Source organism: Lepisosteus platostomus, chromosome 7, assembly GCF_059453375.1.
Source record: "Lepisosteus platostomus isolate fLepPlt1 chromosome 7, fLepPlt1.hap1, whole genome shotgun sequence".
Classification (NCBI taxonomy): domain Eukaryota; kingdom Metazoa; phylum Chordata; class Actinopteri; order Semionotiformes; family Lepisosteidae; genus Lepisosteus; species Lepisosteus platostomus.
The window spans coordinates 30,721,514-30,738,352 of NC_142617.1; the positions used below are offsets into that span (position 1 = coordinate 30,721,514).

Here is a 16,839-nt window from a genome sequence, read left to right on the forward strand (position 1 = left end):
GCTACAAGACAGCTCGCATGAACAGGCAGGCGAAACAGCCCTACACAGCCCTGTCGCAGCACACGGATATAATCATACCGTTATTAAATTCTTGAGATACGCGATTCCATATTATATTCCCTTTTAATCAAATTCTAAAAGTATGCTTGTTGACTCCGGTATCACGTTAGTTAAAGACTTCGAAGCTTACAATGTTTAGGGAGAAATGGAATACTGGTGTGTATTTTTTTCTTTAAAGTACCAAGACCAGCTATATTCTGTATGTTTATGTTCCAAAATTAATATCGTTTATGGCCTTCACACGCGTTACAGTATGCTCCTATTCTTTTTATGCTCAGCTACTAAGATTTCCCTTCAGTGGTAAAATTCAATATCTACAACGGGCACAGTAAAGACGTTTACAGTAAGTCTTTCTACGACAGACCAACGGACCACGAGTGCCCCTGTCAGTCAACCAATCACGCACCGCGGTATTTTGCGTCATCGCACGTCACGATGCACAACACCGTAGCCAACTACCTCCGGTACGTCTCTGTACCGCTCACTTTGAATGGCTGCATCTGTAGAGCTAAGAACATCGTAATCTCAACATCGTAAGTTACATCGTAACTTCGTAAGTTAATTTTTCCATTGAGTTCCAATACACCCAATAACTATAAATAACAGTTTTTTTCTCATGAAACACTGTGATTCTTAACAATGGCAGCGCACCAAAAAATACTGCTTTAAATCAAAGACGTCGTGCGGGACGCATACACTGTTCACGCAGTTAATCTTGGTTTTCTTTTACGTCATGTCAGTCATTTCTTTTCTTTTCTCTTAGAAACAATAAGGGTCCCATTTTGTGCCTATCTATACGCTTTCGTTTAAATGGTTGTTAAATTATGATGTCAAGTTTACTTCATATTCCTTTTCACAACTTTATTTCATCCCACTGAAGGACCAAAACCGACACCATATAATGAAAAAATTATCAATCGATTGTTTTTCAATCGACTTGTGATGCTTTTTGCTGAGCCACTTCAGGGGCGGGGTAAACAAAGAAGTACTTTATACTTGCTCGTGAAATGACCGATTAAGAGGGGTTTTGCCAAACGCATGAAAAAGTAGCTCGTACGTTACATACGTACATCGTAAAGTTGCTCGTTAGTCACTAAGATTAATCGTTTTCGGGAAACTCACCCCTGTTCTTTATCCTTCTGCTCCCACTGTGTTTAGTACCACCATCTACTGTCTCCTCTAACTGTGTATTGTCATAATGAATAACTTGTGTATTATTTATTGTTGTTGGTTTTGTCATTCTGTAAAGAAGCCACCTTTCAAGGTGCTATATATATAAATGTTTATTATTATTATTTACTTTTTTAAAAAGTTGTACATTCTGACGCCATGAGATTTTGAGATTTTGAGATTCTCATATTTTTGGCTTCTACAACAAACAGTAACAATGTCCTTGAATGGTTCTGCAAAAGTTTAGCTGTAATTTTAAAGCCATCCTCATCTTTATCAGGTACAAAGAAAAGAAGGTAGGCCGGCTTGTGTTTGGAATGTTCTCTACTACATAGCTGAAATTGAAGCAGCCAGGCTGCAATAATATTTTCAAACCTATGGCTGCTTAGCCTGCACCAAAGGCCTCTTAATACAATATCACTTCATCGTTAAATGTGGCGAAGAGTCTTAAGAGAATATCAAAGGACACGTTGCTCTTACCTTTCCATTCCAAGAAATGCCCTCAGCTCGGATTGCAGAGATTGAACTCTCTTTCTCAAATTCTGAGAAACATAGACACGATTGAAAAATGACCATTTATTAAGATTCACGTAACATCACCAGTCAACATTTGCCACTTGACATCAATAGAAACCATAGAGTACATGACATTTCCAATCAGTTTTCTTTCAAGGTACAATACCAATCACCTTGCCAGAAAAGTTATACTGCGGTAGATAAATATTACAAATGTCAGATACACGCAGAGTTGTTTGGATTACTATGAAAAGATTGGCAAAATATATTTATGTTCATTATATTCTTCAGTTTATCCCTCGGGAGGGGGATCAGAATACGTTCTGGGTATCCCTGCCTGTCGTAAGAGGCGACTAAAAGGGTTGTGTCAGGAAGGGCATCCGACGTAAAACCAACTTGCCAAAACCATGGTTGCAAAGAATGTACAAGACTGTGATTAGACCTGTACTACTATATGGAGCTGAATGCTTGGCAGTTGGAAAGAGGGAAGAGAACTTGATGAGAAGAACTGAAATGAGGATGTTGAGATGGATTCTGCAGATTTCAATGAAGGATAAGATCAGAAATGAAGAAATCCGTAGACGATGTAGGGTTGTGGATGTGGCTGAGAAGATGCGAGAGGCGAGGTTACGGCGGTATGGACATATCATGAGGAGGAACGTTGAGGAAGTAACAAAGAAGGTAATGGAATTTGAGGTGGAAGGTAACTGAGGAAGAGGCAGGCCTAGAAAGAGATGGATAGATTGTGTGAGAAAAGATATGGAGGTATGTGAAGTGAGTGAGAAAGATGTGCTCGACAGAGACAAGTGGAGAAGAGCAACCAAAGCAGCTGACCCCAGGACAGTCTGGGACTAAGGCTGTGAAGAAGAAGAAGAAGAAGAAGAAGAAGAAGAAGATATTCTTCAGTTACAATGGGTTTTGGGAAACACTCGTCAATTAACGATCTATCTTAAGAGCGAGTTACGATGTTGCGAGGGTGAGGTTACCATGGTCATCATCATTAGCAGGGATATACAGATGCAGCTATTCAAAACAAGCGGGTGATATCGGATTATTTTGCGATGCGCTTCTTGCGGTGTAATGCAAGTTACCGTATTAATACCATATATTCTCGCATAGTACCGCATAATACCACATGTTATAATGAATGACCTTGGACAAGCTGTAAACTCAAAGTATTGCCCAGGTCCACATTCTTTTTTTCATTGACTGTCTTTGTAAAAGTAACAACACAGCATTTCGTTGATCCAATCACTCATTTGTTTCCAATCATGCAAAGTACAGTAATTTTTGAGAATCTCCAATTCACCATGCCTTTCGCATGCTCATAAGAGATATTGATTTAAGAACATAAACATATTACTGTATGCAAACTGTACTGTATACAGTATATATATATTAAATGTCTTTACTGTGCCCGTTTAAGTATTGAATATTTATATGGAATTTTACCACTGAAGGGAAATCTTAGTAGCTGAGCATAAAAAGAATAGGAGTTTAACTCGTGTGAAGGCCATAAACGATATTATTTTAGAACATAAACATACAGTATTACAGTATGTAAACTGTATATGGCTGGTCTCGGTACTTAAAAAAAAAAACACACACCAGTATTCCATTTCTCCATAAACATTTTAAGCATTGAAGTCTTCAACTAACATGTGAAATAACGTGTGTATAAAAAGTGGTAGTTTTAGGCTTTTCTACAAATACACTCGATACCGGAGCAAACAAGCATACTTTTAGAATTTGATTAATGGGGAATATAATATGGAATCGCGTATCTAAAGAAATTAATAACAATATAATTCTATTCATGTACTACAACACAATAGTACACGTTGTACAATGTCTCTTGACACAGTATGTGTAGGGTTGTTTCACCACTCCTCATGTGACCTTGTGAGTAGCGCTGTGCTGGACTTGTAAGTGAGAGGTTGGTTGTTCAAATCCAGCTAGTGCCATGACTTTTCTTTTAACAAACATATCTTTGAAAAAATAAAATAGCAATATTATGGACAATGAATTGACTTTTTATATTTCTAAATATCACAACATGTTCGAATCTAAGTCATTTTTTAATAACAATGAATAGTCACCACGCATGCTTACACAGCTCCCTGGGTAAATTATCACAAAGTCTTAGAGAACTTAACATTTTTATTATCAACAAATTTTAAATACAACGTTTACATTGGCGTTATTAATTTTTCACTTGAGTATATGGGGGATTGTCAGCTGTCACTGAGAGCAGACCCCCACTCTTAGACTGCGCAAACAATTTTTTAAATTTTTATAAAGAAATGGCGGCTGTATGCGTTACAATATCAACATTTACTGTCAAACATTAAATCAACAATTGACTTAAAGATAATCTGTCAAAGTGCAATGGAATACAATATTGTTGTTGTTATTGCTGTTTTTATCCCATAAAGCGCTTTGAGAAGCCACCTTTAAAGGCGCTATATAAAGGCGCTGATTCCTATGGAATGTGTTTACTTTTTTCTTTTTTTCAGCATGGAATAAACCTATTACTTGATTTTATGGTTTGTGTGAGAAGCCAGGGTAGCCTCCTGTCCTGACTGGTGGAGCTCATACAGCTGTGTCTGGAGAGGACCCAAGGTATCACCTTCAACCCCACGGCTGGGCAGCTTGTTCCCTCCTCCCTCCCCCCTCTGTGTACAGTAGAGCCTCCTGTAATGACTGGTGGAGCACATACAGCTGTGTCTGGAGAGGGTCCATGGTATCAGCTTCAACCCCACGGCTGGGCAGCTTGTTCCCCCCTCCTGCCCCTCTCTGTGTACAGTAGAGCCTCCTGTCCTGACTGGTGGAGCTCATACAGCTGTGTCTGGAGAGGACCCAGGGTATCACCTTAAACCCCATGGCTGGGTAGCTTGTACCCCCTTCCCACCCCCCTCTGTGTACAGTAGAGCCTCCTGTAATGAGTGGTGGAGCACATACAGCTGTGTCTGGAGAGGATCCAGGGTATCAGCTTCAACCCCACGGCTGGGCAGCTTGTTCCCCCCTCCCGCCCCTCTCTGTGTACAGTGGAGCCTCCTGTCCTGACTGGTGGAGCTCATACAGCTGTGTCTGGAGAGAATCCAGGGTATCAGCTTCAACCCCATGGCTGGGCAGCTTGTTCCCCCCTCCCGCCCCTCTCTGTGTACAGTAGAGCCTCCTGTCCTGACTGGTGGAGCTCATACAGCTGTGTCTGGAGAGGATCCAGGGTATCAGCTTCAACCCCACAGCTGGGCAGCTTCTTCCCCCCTCCTGACCCTCTGTGTACAGTAGAGCCTCCTGTACCAACTGGTGGAGCTCATATAGCTGTGTCTGGAGAGGGAGAGGGAGAGGGGTGCGAAACCAGGGAACTTTTTACATGGAAAACGGGCGATCTCCCCAGCCTGTATGCCCCTTTCACTGTGTGGCAGCTGCAATAGTCAGCGGCCTTCCTGAACCCTGCCCTAACCACTCCTGTCCTGCCCCTCACCAGGCACCCCAGCCAGGTGCTCTTCAGCCGCCCCCCGGCTGGGGTGCCTTGTTTAACAGGAATGTTTTGTTTCTGGACAGACTGTTAAACTAGGGGAAAGAGCGCCTATGAAAGTCGGGTTCCTTTCGCAAAGTCGGGAGACATTAGAAGCTTGCCACACCCGGACTGTTACACCAACGCATTAGCAAGTTAAAGCTATCCCATTGAGGAGCCGGGCGCAATAATTGTTTTGTTCCTTGATTTTCTGATCTGCAAGGCCATTTGGCTGCAGCGAATGTGAATTCTGTCTGGCATTGCCAGATTGTGAAAAAATAAAAGTATTTAAATCAAGATGGGGGTAAGGGAGTCGTCTCTATGACACTCTCCCTTATAAAATTAGCGTGAAACAAAACAAAAACTAAAAATAAGATACAATCTACAGACATTCACAACATAGACATACAGTATCTTAAAACATTTACATATATTGTTAAATTATTACTTTTAATATATACTTTAAGTTACTGAAACAGCCAGTTAATAAAATCGTTGCAATTTTGTTCTCGTTTGGAGGTGGGGATATTCTGACAACAATTGATTTAAAGACAATCTGTCAAAGTGCAATGAAATACAATATTACGCTGGGTTAACGTTCCGAGGTCAAATTCTTTTGTGACGGGGGTACCTTTAAAGGTCTAAGCCAGAAACCATCATTATGTCTCATTTTTTATTCTCTCTTCCAAACAAGAACAAAATTGCGACAATTTTATTTGCGGGCTGTTTCAGTAACTCAAAGTATTTATTTAAAGTAATAATTTAACGATAAATCCCGCAGCCGGCAGAAGAATCCTACTCCGTTGGGCTCCTGAGCAAGGCCCTTAACCCCAACTGCTCCAGGGGCGCTGTACAATGGCAGACCCTGCGCTCTGACCCTAGGCTCTCTCCCTAACTGTTGTCTGTGTGTCTCATGGAGAGCAAGCTGGGGTATGCGAAAAGATAATTCCTAATGCAAGAAATTGTAAAGGGTTAATAAAGTAATGTTGTTGTAAATGTTTTATGATATGTCGCTGTTGTGAATGTCTGTAGAGTGTATCTTATTTTTAGTTTTGGTTTTAGTTTTGTAGCCAAAGGCTACATTATCATTCTCACAAGGAAGATTATTAAACATAGAAATAAACATAATCTCATGGCTAAATAGTCAAGTTAAGCCAAAAGAGAAAACATCAACTTTATTTAAACTCCAACGAAAGTATCGATGGTTTTTAATTACCGTACTTTTATGGAACATGACTTTGCCAAAATGTATTTAAAAATAAAAACGATTACGATTGGCACGCCTGTAGCTTTTTCGCACGCCTGTAGCCTGTAGCTGAATAGGCAGTGAAAAAATTTGTCTGTCTTTCAGTGTGGGGAAGGGGAACTGTCTTTGATTGGAAAGCATGACTATTCTACTCTGAGAATGCCCATTGTCTTTTCACTGATAAACTTGTGTTAACAGAAACCACAGTATGCTTAAGTATGCTTAAGAGTTGTCAGACCGTTTTTTATTTATTTTTCGGCACAGGTCAGGTCTGGCTTTTTTCTGGAAAACCATAACTCTGGTCTTGTCCAGATTGACTGTCAGTGCCCAGGTCTGACAGTGCTGCTCCAGCAGTGCCGGGTTCTGCTGCTGCCCCTATTCTGTGGGCGACAGCAGGAGCAGGTCATCTGCATAGAGCAGGAACTTGATTTCTGTTAGATTAAAAAAAAAAACACAATGCCCGATGTTAGAAAGCATCTTGCCCATCTTTATTTCTAGAGACTGGATAAGTAATTCAAGTGTTTTTTAACTTCCTGAAAAACAAGCCAAGCTATGAGTCATCTTTACAAGGCAGGTTAAGAGAAGAAATCCTGTTTTTGGATGTTTATGTAATGTGATTGGAAGACAGCAAGTGAGGTAAAAAATATGTATTTTTCACATTATCTGGAGAGCCTTGTTTTGTCAAAGAACCAGAGATCATCTCATTTTCAAAGGACAGCACAGACTTTCAAAAGGCCACAAAGATACTAGCAAGGGTTAATTGCACTATGAACCGCACAAAGAAATGTAAAATAGTCTTCTTTAGGTGTGAGGGCAGGAGTGGATCGTAGCAGGCATACACAGCAAATAACAGGAAAACAAAGAGCAGGGCAGGTGAGACGAGTATCCAAACAGTGAGTGATCAGAAAAAGGAAACAATTGTCACGCCTGGCTTTTTGACACAATTTTTTTTTACTTGCTAATGCATCAGACACATTTCCTGGCGTATTGTGCTTTTAAATACTGAATACAGGTACAGACTTCAAGCTGCACCACTGTATCGCTTTGGTAAGGAGACGGACTATGGCCAAAATCACTGTTGATCTCTTTTTTTTCCCAAGTCCTATTGTGCGAGCCATCGACAGACTGACAGATGAAAATGATGAGCTACCGGCGATACAAGTTCAAAGACGGCTATGGGCTGACCTCGGTGCGAGCGTGAGTCTGATATCGATAAGAAGAGTGCGCAGAAGGCTTAGATGGAGATATAAAAAAACAACACATGCCCCATGATAAGGGTAAAAAACAAAGAGGAAAGACTCAAACAAGTGCTCCAATGGATTGAACAGGGAGAGGCATTTCATGATGTACTACTCACCGATGAAACAACAGTGGCTCTGGAACAGTTTTCAAGCATATCATTTTGTGAAAAGGGGAGATATGCGGACAAACCAAAGCCCAACATCCACTGAAGGTTCACGTCTGGGGGGGTAAATCTAGAAGAGGCCCGGGACCACTTCTTTTTTTCGAAAGAATTATGGATCGTGAATTCTTCAAAGAAGTCGTGGTCAAACAGCATGCTGCCCCATATATCGGGGAGCATTTCGGATCAAGGCACTGTCTCTTTCAAGATAACGATCCGAAACACACAGCAGCAAGGGTGAGGCTTATAGCAGAAGGAGTGAACTGGGTGAAAACTCCAGCCAAATCCCCAGATTTAAATCCAATAGAGATGGTATGGCATTCGCTGAAAGACTATGTTCGGAAAACTGCTAAACCCAGCACAAAGCAAGAACTTATCACTGCGATCTACAAGTTTTGGGAGGAAGAACTGACCGAACAAAAATGCAACAATTTAATTAACAGGCTGTTTCGTGTTCTTCCTAGGATTGTTGAGCGGGTTGGGGGGTATTCAGGAATGTGAGTTATGCAAGTCAGATTAAGAATGAATAAAAGCATTTTATTAAAAACACGTTTGCGTTTGTCTGGGTGCTGACAAAGTAAAAAACAATTACTTTTTGACAATGAAAAAAGAGAGAGAGAGAGTGAGAGAGAAAGAGAGAGATCTGCACCCGGCTTATGAGCTGAACTTCCATCACCCACAGCGACAGGCAAAAACCCAGCATAATACTTGCATTTGGGCTGAAGAGCACTGATCCCGAATTTATCAAAGATGTAGAGGAGACAGACATCATGATCCTACAGGAGACATGGTGTCGGGGAGACTTGGCTACCCACTGTCCCCCAGGCTACAAGGAGATCACACTGCCCTCTGTCAAAAAAAAAACAAATCACCAGGGGCAGAGACTCTCATTCACTCCATACAATTAGTAAAGAAAGAAGAGTCACGAGTTTGGCTTAAAATCAAAAGAAATACCATCTATACAGAAAATGAGGTCTTCCTGTGTGCTGTCTACATCCCGCCCTCAGAATCCCCCTACTACAGTGAGGGAATTCTCCCCAGTCTCCACACGGAGATCGGTCACTTCCAGGGCCAGGGAAACGTGCTGCTCTGTGGTGACCTCAATGCACGAACAGGCACACTGGCAGACTACACCAGCACACAGGGAAACACTCACATCTGTACAACACACCGGTCACCTCACACAGGTGCAGCCATGACACCACGGTCAACAGCACCGGGCGCGATCTGCTCCAGCTCTGTCAAGGGCTAGGCCTGTACATCGTCAACGGCAGGACTAGAGGGGACTCTCTAGGCAGGTTCACCTACAGTTCAGCTCTGGGCAGCAGTGTGGTGGACTACGCCATCACCGAACAGACCAAAACACCATTTATGAAAAACTCAAAATTTTTGAATTGGCTATCAAAGACAACCAAAACCCCTTAGACTCCCCAATCACTGAGCAGGAGCTACTGGACAAACTCCAGTCCCTCAGACCACACAAAGCCTGTGGCCATGATGGAGTCATAAATGAGATGCTGAGACACAGCAGCCCAAAGTTGCAACAAGCCCTGCTCAAACTCCTCAATCTCATCATGACAGCTGGATGTTTCCCCGAGGCCTGGAATCAAGGACTGATCACACCCATCTATAAGAGTGGAGATAGACTCGATCCCAACAACTACCGGGGCATCTGTGTGAACAGTAACCTGGGGAAGGTATTCTGCAGTATCCTGAACACACGAATACTGGCCTTCCTTACCGAACACAATGTCCTGAGCAAGAATCAGATTGGCTTCTTGCCAGATCACAGCACATCTGATCACATTTACACACACACAAACACAACATAAACTGGAATGCAACAGAACCCTAAACAGACAATACACACTAGCTGAATATTTGACCAAAATAAAAAATAACAAACAGAAACAGACCCTGACGAAGTACAGGCTCAGTGACCACAGCCTGGCCATAGAAACTGGGCGACACAGGCAGACCTGGCTGCCCAGAGAGGACAGGCTGTGCTCCCACTGCCAGCGGGGAGAAATAGAGACAGAGGTGCACTTCCTACTGCACTGTGACAGATACTCTGGGATTAGAGAAACATTCTTCCCGAAATTCAGAAATCTAATCCCAGAGTTCCCACACCTGCCAGAATCACAACGGGTCCCAATCCTACTGGGAGAGGGAGGAGGGAACTCAGTTGATCTGGCAGCCCAGTATGTGATCTCCTGTCACAGCCTGAGGAACAGTGAGTCTGTCTCCCAATAATGCTCCAGCCGCCTACAGTATATGTCAATATTTTATAATATGTCTTTGTTGTAAATGTCTGTAATATGTCTGTAGATTTTATTTTACTTCTATTTTTTGTTTTGTTTAATGTAAATATCATTACTTTCATTTGCTTTGGGCAACACTGATTGTACCCATCGGTCATGCTAATAAAGCACCTTGAATTGAATTGAATTGAGAGAGGGCGAGCGAGCAAGAGAGAGAGAGAGAAACACCCAGGGGTGCAGAACCAGGGAACTATTTACATGGTACAGTCTGGGGAGATCGGCCGTTTCACTGTGGGGCAGCTTTAAGGGCGCTATATAAAGGCGTGTTTGGCTGGTCTTGGTCTTGGTCTTGGTCTTGGCAGCCAGGTCTGCCCATTGAGTGTAATCGTGGTCTGTGAGGATATCAGGAAGACAATAGCATATGTTGTTTCTATTCGAAAAGTGTATTTTAAAAGTTTAATTAAGAAGTAAAAACTTTATATCATACACAGATTTCTAAGCTGATCAGGAGGAAGAAAAATCACCCGTGTTTCGCACATAAAAAGTGGTTATTAACAATCGAAACCTGTTTTATTTATTTTATTTTTATTTAGATTAAGAGTTCCTGTCACCCCCATTCCCATTTAAATCGCAAACCCGTGTTTTATTAAATGTCTTTATTGGTTCACAATCTGGCAAGGCAACGTAACTCGTTATCTTTCTGCATAATAATGTTCACCTCTCTGTCCAGCAAATTAATAATAAACTTTATTTTATATAGCACCTTTAAAGGTGGCTTCTCAATGCACTGTACAGGTAAAAACAACAATAACAACAATACAGTTATGCTGGGCAAACGATTTTCAATTTTGTTTTAAAATAAATAAAAAATGAGATATAGTAATGTGGTCCGGCTTAGATCTTTAAAGGTACCCCCGTCAAGGAAGAATTTGACCTCGGAACGTTTACCCAGCGTAATATTGTATTTCATTGCACTTTGACAGATTGTCTTTAAATCAATTGTTGTCAGAATATCCCCACCTCCAAACGAAAACAAAATTGCAACGATTTTATTAACTGGCTGTTTCAGTAACTTAAAGTATATATTTAAAGTAATAATTTAACAATATATGTAAATGTTTTAAGATATGTCTATGTTGTGAATGTCTGTAGATTGTATCTTATTTTTAGTTTTTGTTTTGTTTCACTAATTTTATACTTTTATTTTTTCACAATCTGGCAGTGCCAGACAGAATTCACATTCGCTGCAGCCAAATGGCCTTGCAGATCAGAAAATCAAGGAACAAAACAATTATTGCGCCCGGCTCCTCAATGGGATAGCTTTAACTTGCTAATGCGTCGGTGTAACAGTCCGGGTGTGGCAAGCTTCTAATGTCTCCTGACTTTGCGAAAGGAACCCGTCTTTCATAGGCGCTCTTTCCCCTAGTTTAACAGTCTGTCCAGAAACAAAACATTCCTGTTAAACAAGAGGAATGTAAAACAAATTGTACAAAAGTAAAAAGTACTTTTTGACAATGAAAACTGGTGTGTGTCTCTCTCTCTGTTGGCGCGCGGGCGCGGTGGGGTGCTGTACCACCCGTTCAGAACATTAATGTGTCCCTTTCCATTCAACGGGTGTCTGAGTCGCTGTGTCCTATCTTCTGACAGTCGCTGTTGTGAATGTCTGCAGAGTGTATCTTATTTTTAGTATTGTAGCGCATTCGCCCCGGGGGGCGGCTGAAGAGCACCCAGCTGGGGTGCCTGGTGAGGGGCAGGACAGGAGTGGTCAGGGCGGGGTTTAGGAAGGCTGCTGACTATTGCAGCTGCCACACAGTAAAAGGGGCATTCAGGCTGGGGAGAACGCCCGTTTTCCATGTAAATAGTTCCCTGGTTCCACACCCCTCTCCCTCTCCCTCTCCAGACACAGCTGTATGACCCCCACCAGTCGGGACAGGAGGCTCTACTGTACACAGAGAGGGGCGGGAGGGGTGAAGAAGCTGCCCAGTCATGGGGTTGAAGCTGATACCCTGGATCCTCTCTAGGCACAGCTGTATTAGCTCCACCAGTCAGGACAGGAGGCTCTACTGTACACAGAGTGGTGCTGGAGGGGGGAACAAGCTGCCCAGCAAAGGGGTTGAAGCTGATACCCTTGATCCTCTCCAGACACAGCTGTATGTGCTCCACCAGTCAGGACAGGAGGCTCTACTGTACACAGAGGGGGGCGGGAGGGGAGAACAATCTGCCCAGTCGTGGGGTTGAAGCTGATACCCTGGATCCTCTCCAGACACAGCTGTATGAGCTCCACCAGTCAGGACAGGAGGCTCTACTGTATACAGAGAGGGGCAGGACGGGGGAACAAGCTGCCCAGCCGTGGGGTTGAATCTGATACCCTGGATCCTCTCCAGACACAGTTGTATGAGCTCCACCAGTCAGGACAGGAGCCTCTACTGTACACAGAGAGGTGCGGGAGGGGGGAACAAGCTGCCCAGCCGTGCCGTGGGGTTGACTCTGATACCCTGGATCCCCTCCAAACACAGCTGTATGAGCTCCACCAGTCAGGACAGGAGGCTCTACTGCACACAGAGAGGGGTGGGAGGGGGGAACAAGCTGATACCCTGGCTTCTCACACAAAACTTAAAATCACGTAATAGGTTTATTCCATGCTGAAAAAAAGAAGAAAGAATACACATTCCATAGGAATCAGTGCCTTTATATAGCGCCTTTAAAGGTGGCTTCTCAAAGTGCTTTATGGGATGAAAACAACAATAACAACAACAATATTGTATTCCATTGCACTTTGACAGATCATCTTTAAATCAATTGTTGATTTAAAGTTTGACAGTAAATGTTGATATTGTAACGTATACAGACGCAATTTCTTTATGAAAATTTAAAAAATTGATTGCGCAGTCTAAGAGGGGGGGTCTGCTCTCAGTGACAGCTGACAATCCCCCATACACTCAAGTGAAATATTAATAACGCCAATGTAAATGGCGTATTTACAATTTGTTGATAAGAAAAATGTTAAGTTCTCTAAGACTTTGTGATAGTTTACCCAAGGAGCTATGTAAGCATGCGTGGTGACTATTCATTGTTATTAAAAAATGACTTAGATTCGAACATGTTGTGATATTTAGAAATATAAAAAGTCAATTATTTGTCCATAATATTGCTATTTTATTTTTTCAAAGATATGTTTGTTAAAAGAAAAGTCATGGCACTGGCTGGATTTGAACAGCCAACCTCTCACCTACAAGTCCAGCACTTAGACTACAGCGCTACTCACAAGATCACATGAAGAGTGGTGAAACAGCCCTACACATACTGTGTCAAGAGACATTGTACAGCGTGTACTATTGTGTTGCAGTACATGAATATAATTATATCGTTATTAATTTCTTAATATACGCGATTCCATATTATATTCCCTATTAATCAAGTTCTAAAACTATGCTTGTTTGCTCCGGTATCGAGCGCATTCGCAGGAAAGCTTAAAACTACCACTTTTTATACACGCGTTATTTCACGTTAGTTAAAGACTTCGATGCTTAAAATGTTTAGGGAGAAATGGAATACTGGTGTGTATTTTTTCTTTAAAGTACCGAAACCAGCCATATACAGTTTACATACTGTAATACTGTATGTTTGTGTTCCAAAATTAATATCGTTTATGGCCTTCACACGCGTTATGCTCCTATTCTTTTTGTGCTCAGCTACTAAGATTTCCCTTCAGTGGTAAAATTCCATATAAATATTCAATACTTAAACGGGCACAGTAAAGACATTAAATATACATATACATACTGTATACAGTACAGTTTGCATACAGTAATATGTTTATGTTCTTAAATCAATATCTCTTATGAGCATGCGAAAGGCATGGTGAATTGGAGATTCTCAAAAATTACTGTACTTTGCATGATTGGAAACAAATGCGTGATTGGATCAATGAAATGCTGTGTTGTTACTTTAACAAAGACAGTCAATGAAAAAAAGAATGTGGACCAGGGCAATACTTTGAGTTTACAGCTTGTCCAAGGTGATTCATTATAACATGTGGTATTATGCGGTACTATGCGAGAATATACGGTATTAATATGGTACCTTGTGTTAGACCGCGTGAAGCGCACCGCAAAATAATCCGATATCGCCCGCTTGTTTTGAATGGCTGCATCTGTATATCCCTGCTAATGATGATGACCATGGTAACCTCACCCTCGCAATACACCGGCTGAAAGAACTTAAGAACAGGGTAAATCAAGAACAGGGCATTGGCAATGAGTTCCCCTTCTTTTCATGGTTAAAATCATTTTTTTGGGTCATGGGGACTGTTTTTCTTAAAGCTATTCATGCCTGTTGTAGTGTTCTTGCTGTTGTGCTGTTGTCTGACTTGCTTTATTCCTATGCTTCGATCTATGGTAGTGAAAATGTTTACGCATCAATATGCACTGCTCAGAACAGACTCCAAGGAGCCCTGGGACCCACCAGGTATGAAGGACTCTGTGGTATGAACACATTTCAGGATAAAAAGGAGGGAATGTAATGAAAACTTACTGAGAAAAAGTGTTTTATCCTAAAAATGTTGTTTACAGACAGAGCTGTGCTGCAGAAGCAGCTGGATACTTAGAACAAAGTGTGATAGCACCCAACTCGTCAAGGGCACTGGATGTTTTAATACTGTTTATCTCGGATGCTTGACGAAGGGAGTATGAGAAACTATTTGAATAACTGCTCTTCTTTGCTTAAAGCAAAAACCTATAAGGAATGGAAAATGACTGCTTTGCCTGTCCTTGAAGTGTTGCATCATCTTAAAAAAGATATAAAACAAGGGCTCTCCCTGCTTGCTTTTGAATCAGCTTTCAATTCTCTGCACAGACGGGTGATGGCTTTTTCCCATATTGCAATATGAATTAAGACCTTACTGAGTGAATGAGAATACCTCTCCTGGCTCTTCTTCGATAAAATTCCACAACACATCTCAAAGAACAACTGAATCTCTACCAAGGGTGAATGTGTCCTTCCTCTTAATGTCTAAAAGAAAAGGTTAAAATTCATGGAAGAGAAATGCAACAACCCAAAATGTTGGGGAGGTCTTTTCCACAGTTATTTCATTTGACAGTGCTTGGAGTGAAACTACATGACCATGGTGAAGAAGTAAAAACACTTTACCTTGTTCCTCCTGACTGATGTCCTTATGCTTGTTTTGCACAGTTGAGTGTTTTGTGTCTTGTCATCTGTGTAGGCAACAGCCCTATTCCCTGGGATAGAACTAGATGATATTTAGACACATTAATTTGACTTCTCCATTGCTCACATTGATGTGGATATGATTGTAATGATCTGTTTTGTGGGCTTCCGAAGAAAACAATAAATCCCTTACAACTTGTTCAAAATGCAGTAGCACAGATCCTAACAAATACAAGAAAGAGAATATCACTCCTGTTTTGAAAAACCTTCACTGGTCACCTGTATTATCTACGATAAATTTGAAAGGTCTTTTACTTGTTTTTAAAGCTCTAAACAGCCTAGCGCCTATGTACCTTACTGAATGTCTGTCTTCATGTGTTCCTATACGTGACCTGAGATCTGCACATACTGGCCTACTGCAAATACCACATGTGAAATACAGAAAGAGTGGAGAGGCTGCTTTTTGTTTTTATGCTTCTAAATTATGAAACTCACTACCACTTTTTATTAGGCAGTCAAGCTTGGTACATTGTTTTAAAAAACATTTGAAAATATACATTTTTTAAATTTAGCTTTTAGTCAAAGTGGTTCTTTGTTCTTTCTATTTATGTTTCTTTTTGTAGTCTTACTCCCAGTGACACATTTATCCAATGTCTGCCTGGAATTTCCTCCCCTTAAACAATTTGTTATATCGCTGCAGCAGAACATAGCAGGAGCCTGATTCAGGTCTTAAATTGAAGCTAACCCCCTTGGCTTTGAGTGTGAACAGTCAAATGTCTTATATTTCTTAATGTGTCTACTCAGCAGACAAACATATGAACCCCCCCCCCCAAAAAAAAAGCAGGCGGAAATGTTTTTTGGTCTTCAGAGGTCAGATTTTTCAACTATATGCATGTCATGGGAATGATTTGAAAACCTTGTTCTAGGTGACTACTAGCTTGGATACAAATCTGGGACAAATTGATCAATTAGAAGAAATTAAACATCATGTTTTGTGAAGACTGGACCTGGAATGAAATTTCACCCCTATAATCGAAAACATAAAAATATTGAAAATAATAAGAATAAAAACAATTGCAATTGCTATAAAAACCTTTAGACACTGCTAGAGAGCCATTATCTGCTGTTATGCAATAAAAAAAAACCTCAAAGAGTCAATGATTGACAGCTAAAAGGCAGGTAGAATATAGCCTGAGGCTTCTAGAGGAAGTCTTACCCCCTAAGGCCTCTGAATGGCTGAAAATACAATGAATGGCGGCGCTTTTAACCAATCAGATCGCCTTGTTTCTGGCGGCTTTTGCTTCAGACATTTAGTACACAGTCAATGATGTTTAATAGCCTCCAGGTCTGGGCTACTGTGGATATATGTTATGCTTCAGAATAACGTAAAAAAATGGGGTATATATATTTTTTGCTGGTTTTGATTGCGTTATTAATGCATATTGGAAGTTTGAAAGTGCATCATCAGATAAAAAGTGACTTTGTGATCGATTGTCTT

The 16,839-nt window shown here is 41.3% G+C and overlaps 1 protein-coding gene across 1 annotated transcript in view; it reads right to left on the minus strand.

Moving 5' to 3' along the window:
- Positions 1-16,839, minus strand: part of LOC148658522 (uncharacterized) — a 64,907-nt gene that overhangs the window by 34,945 nt on the left and 13,123 nt on the right. Inside the window, exons 4-5 of the mRNA XM_088641840.1 lie at positions 15,324-15,423; positions 15,032-15,185 (exon numbers count right to left, since the gene is read on the minus strand). Of these exons, the coding sequence (XP_088497966.1) occupies positions 15,032-15,185; positions 15,324-15,423 (254 nt within the window). The remainder of the gene's footprint in view (positions 1-15,031; positions 15,186-15,323; positions 15,424-16,839) is intronic.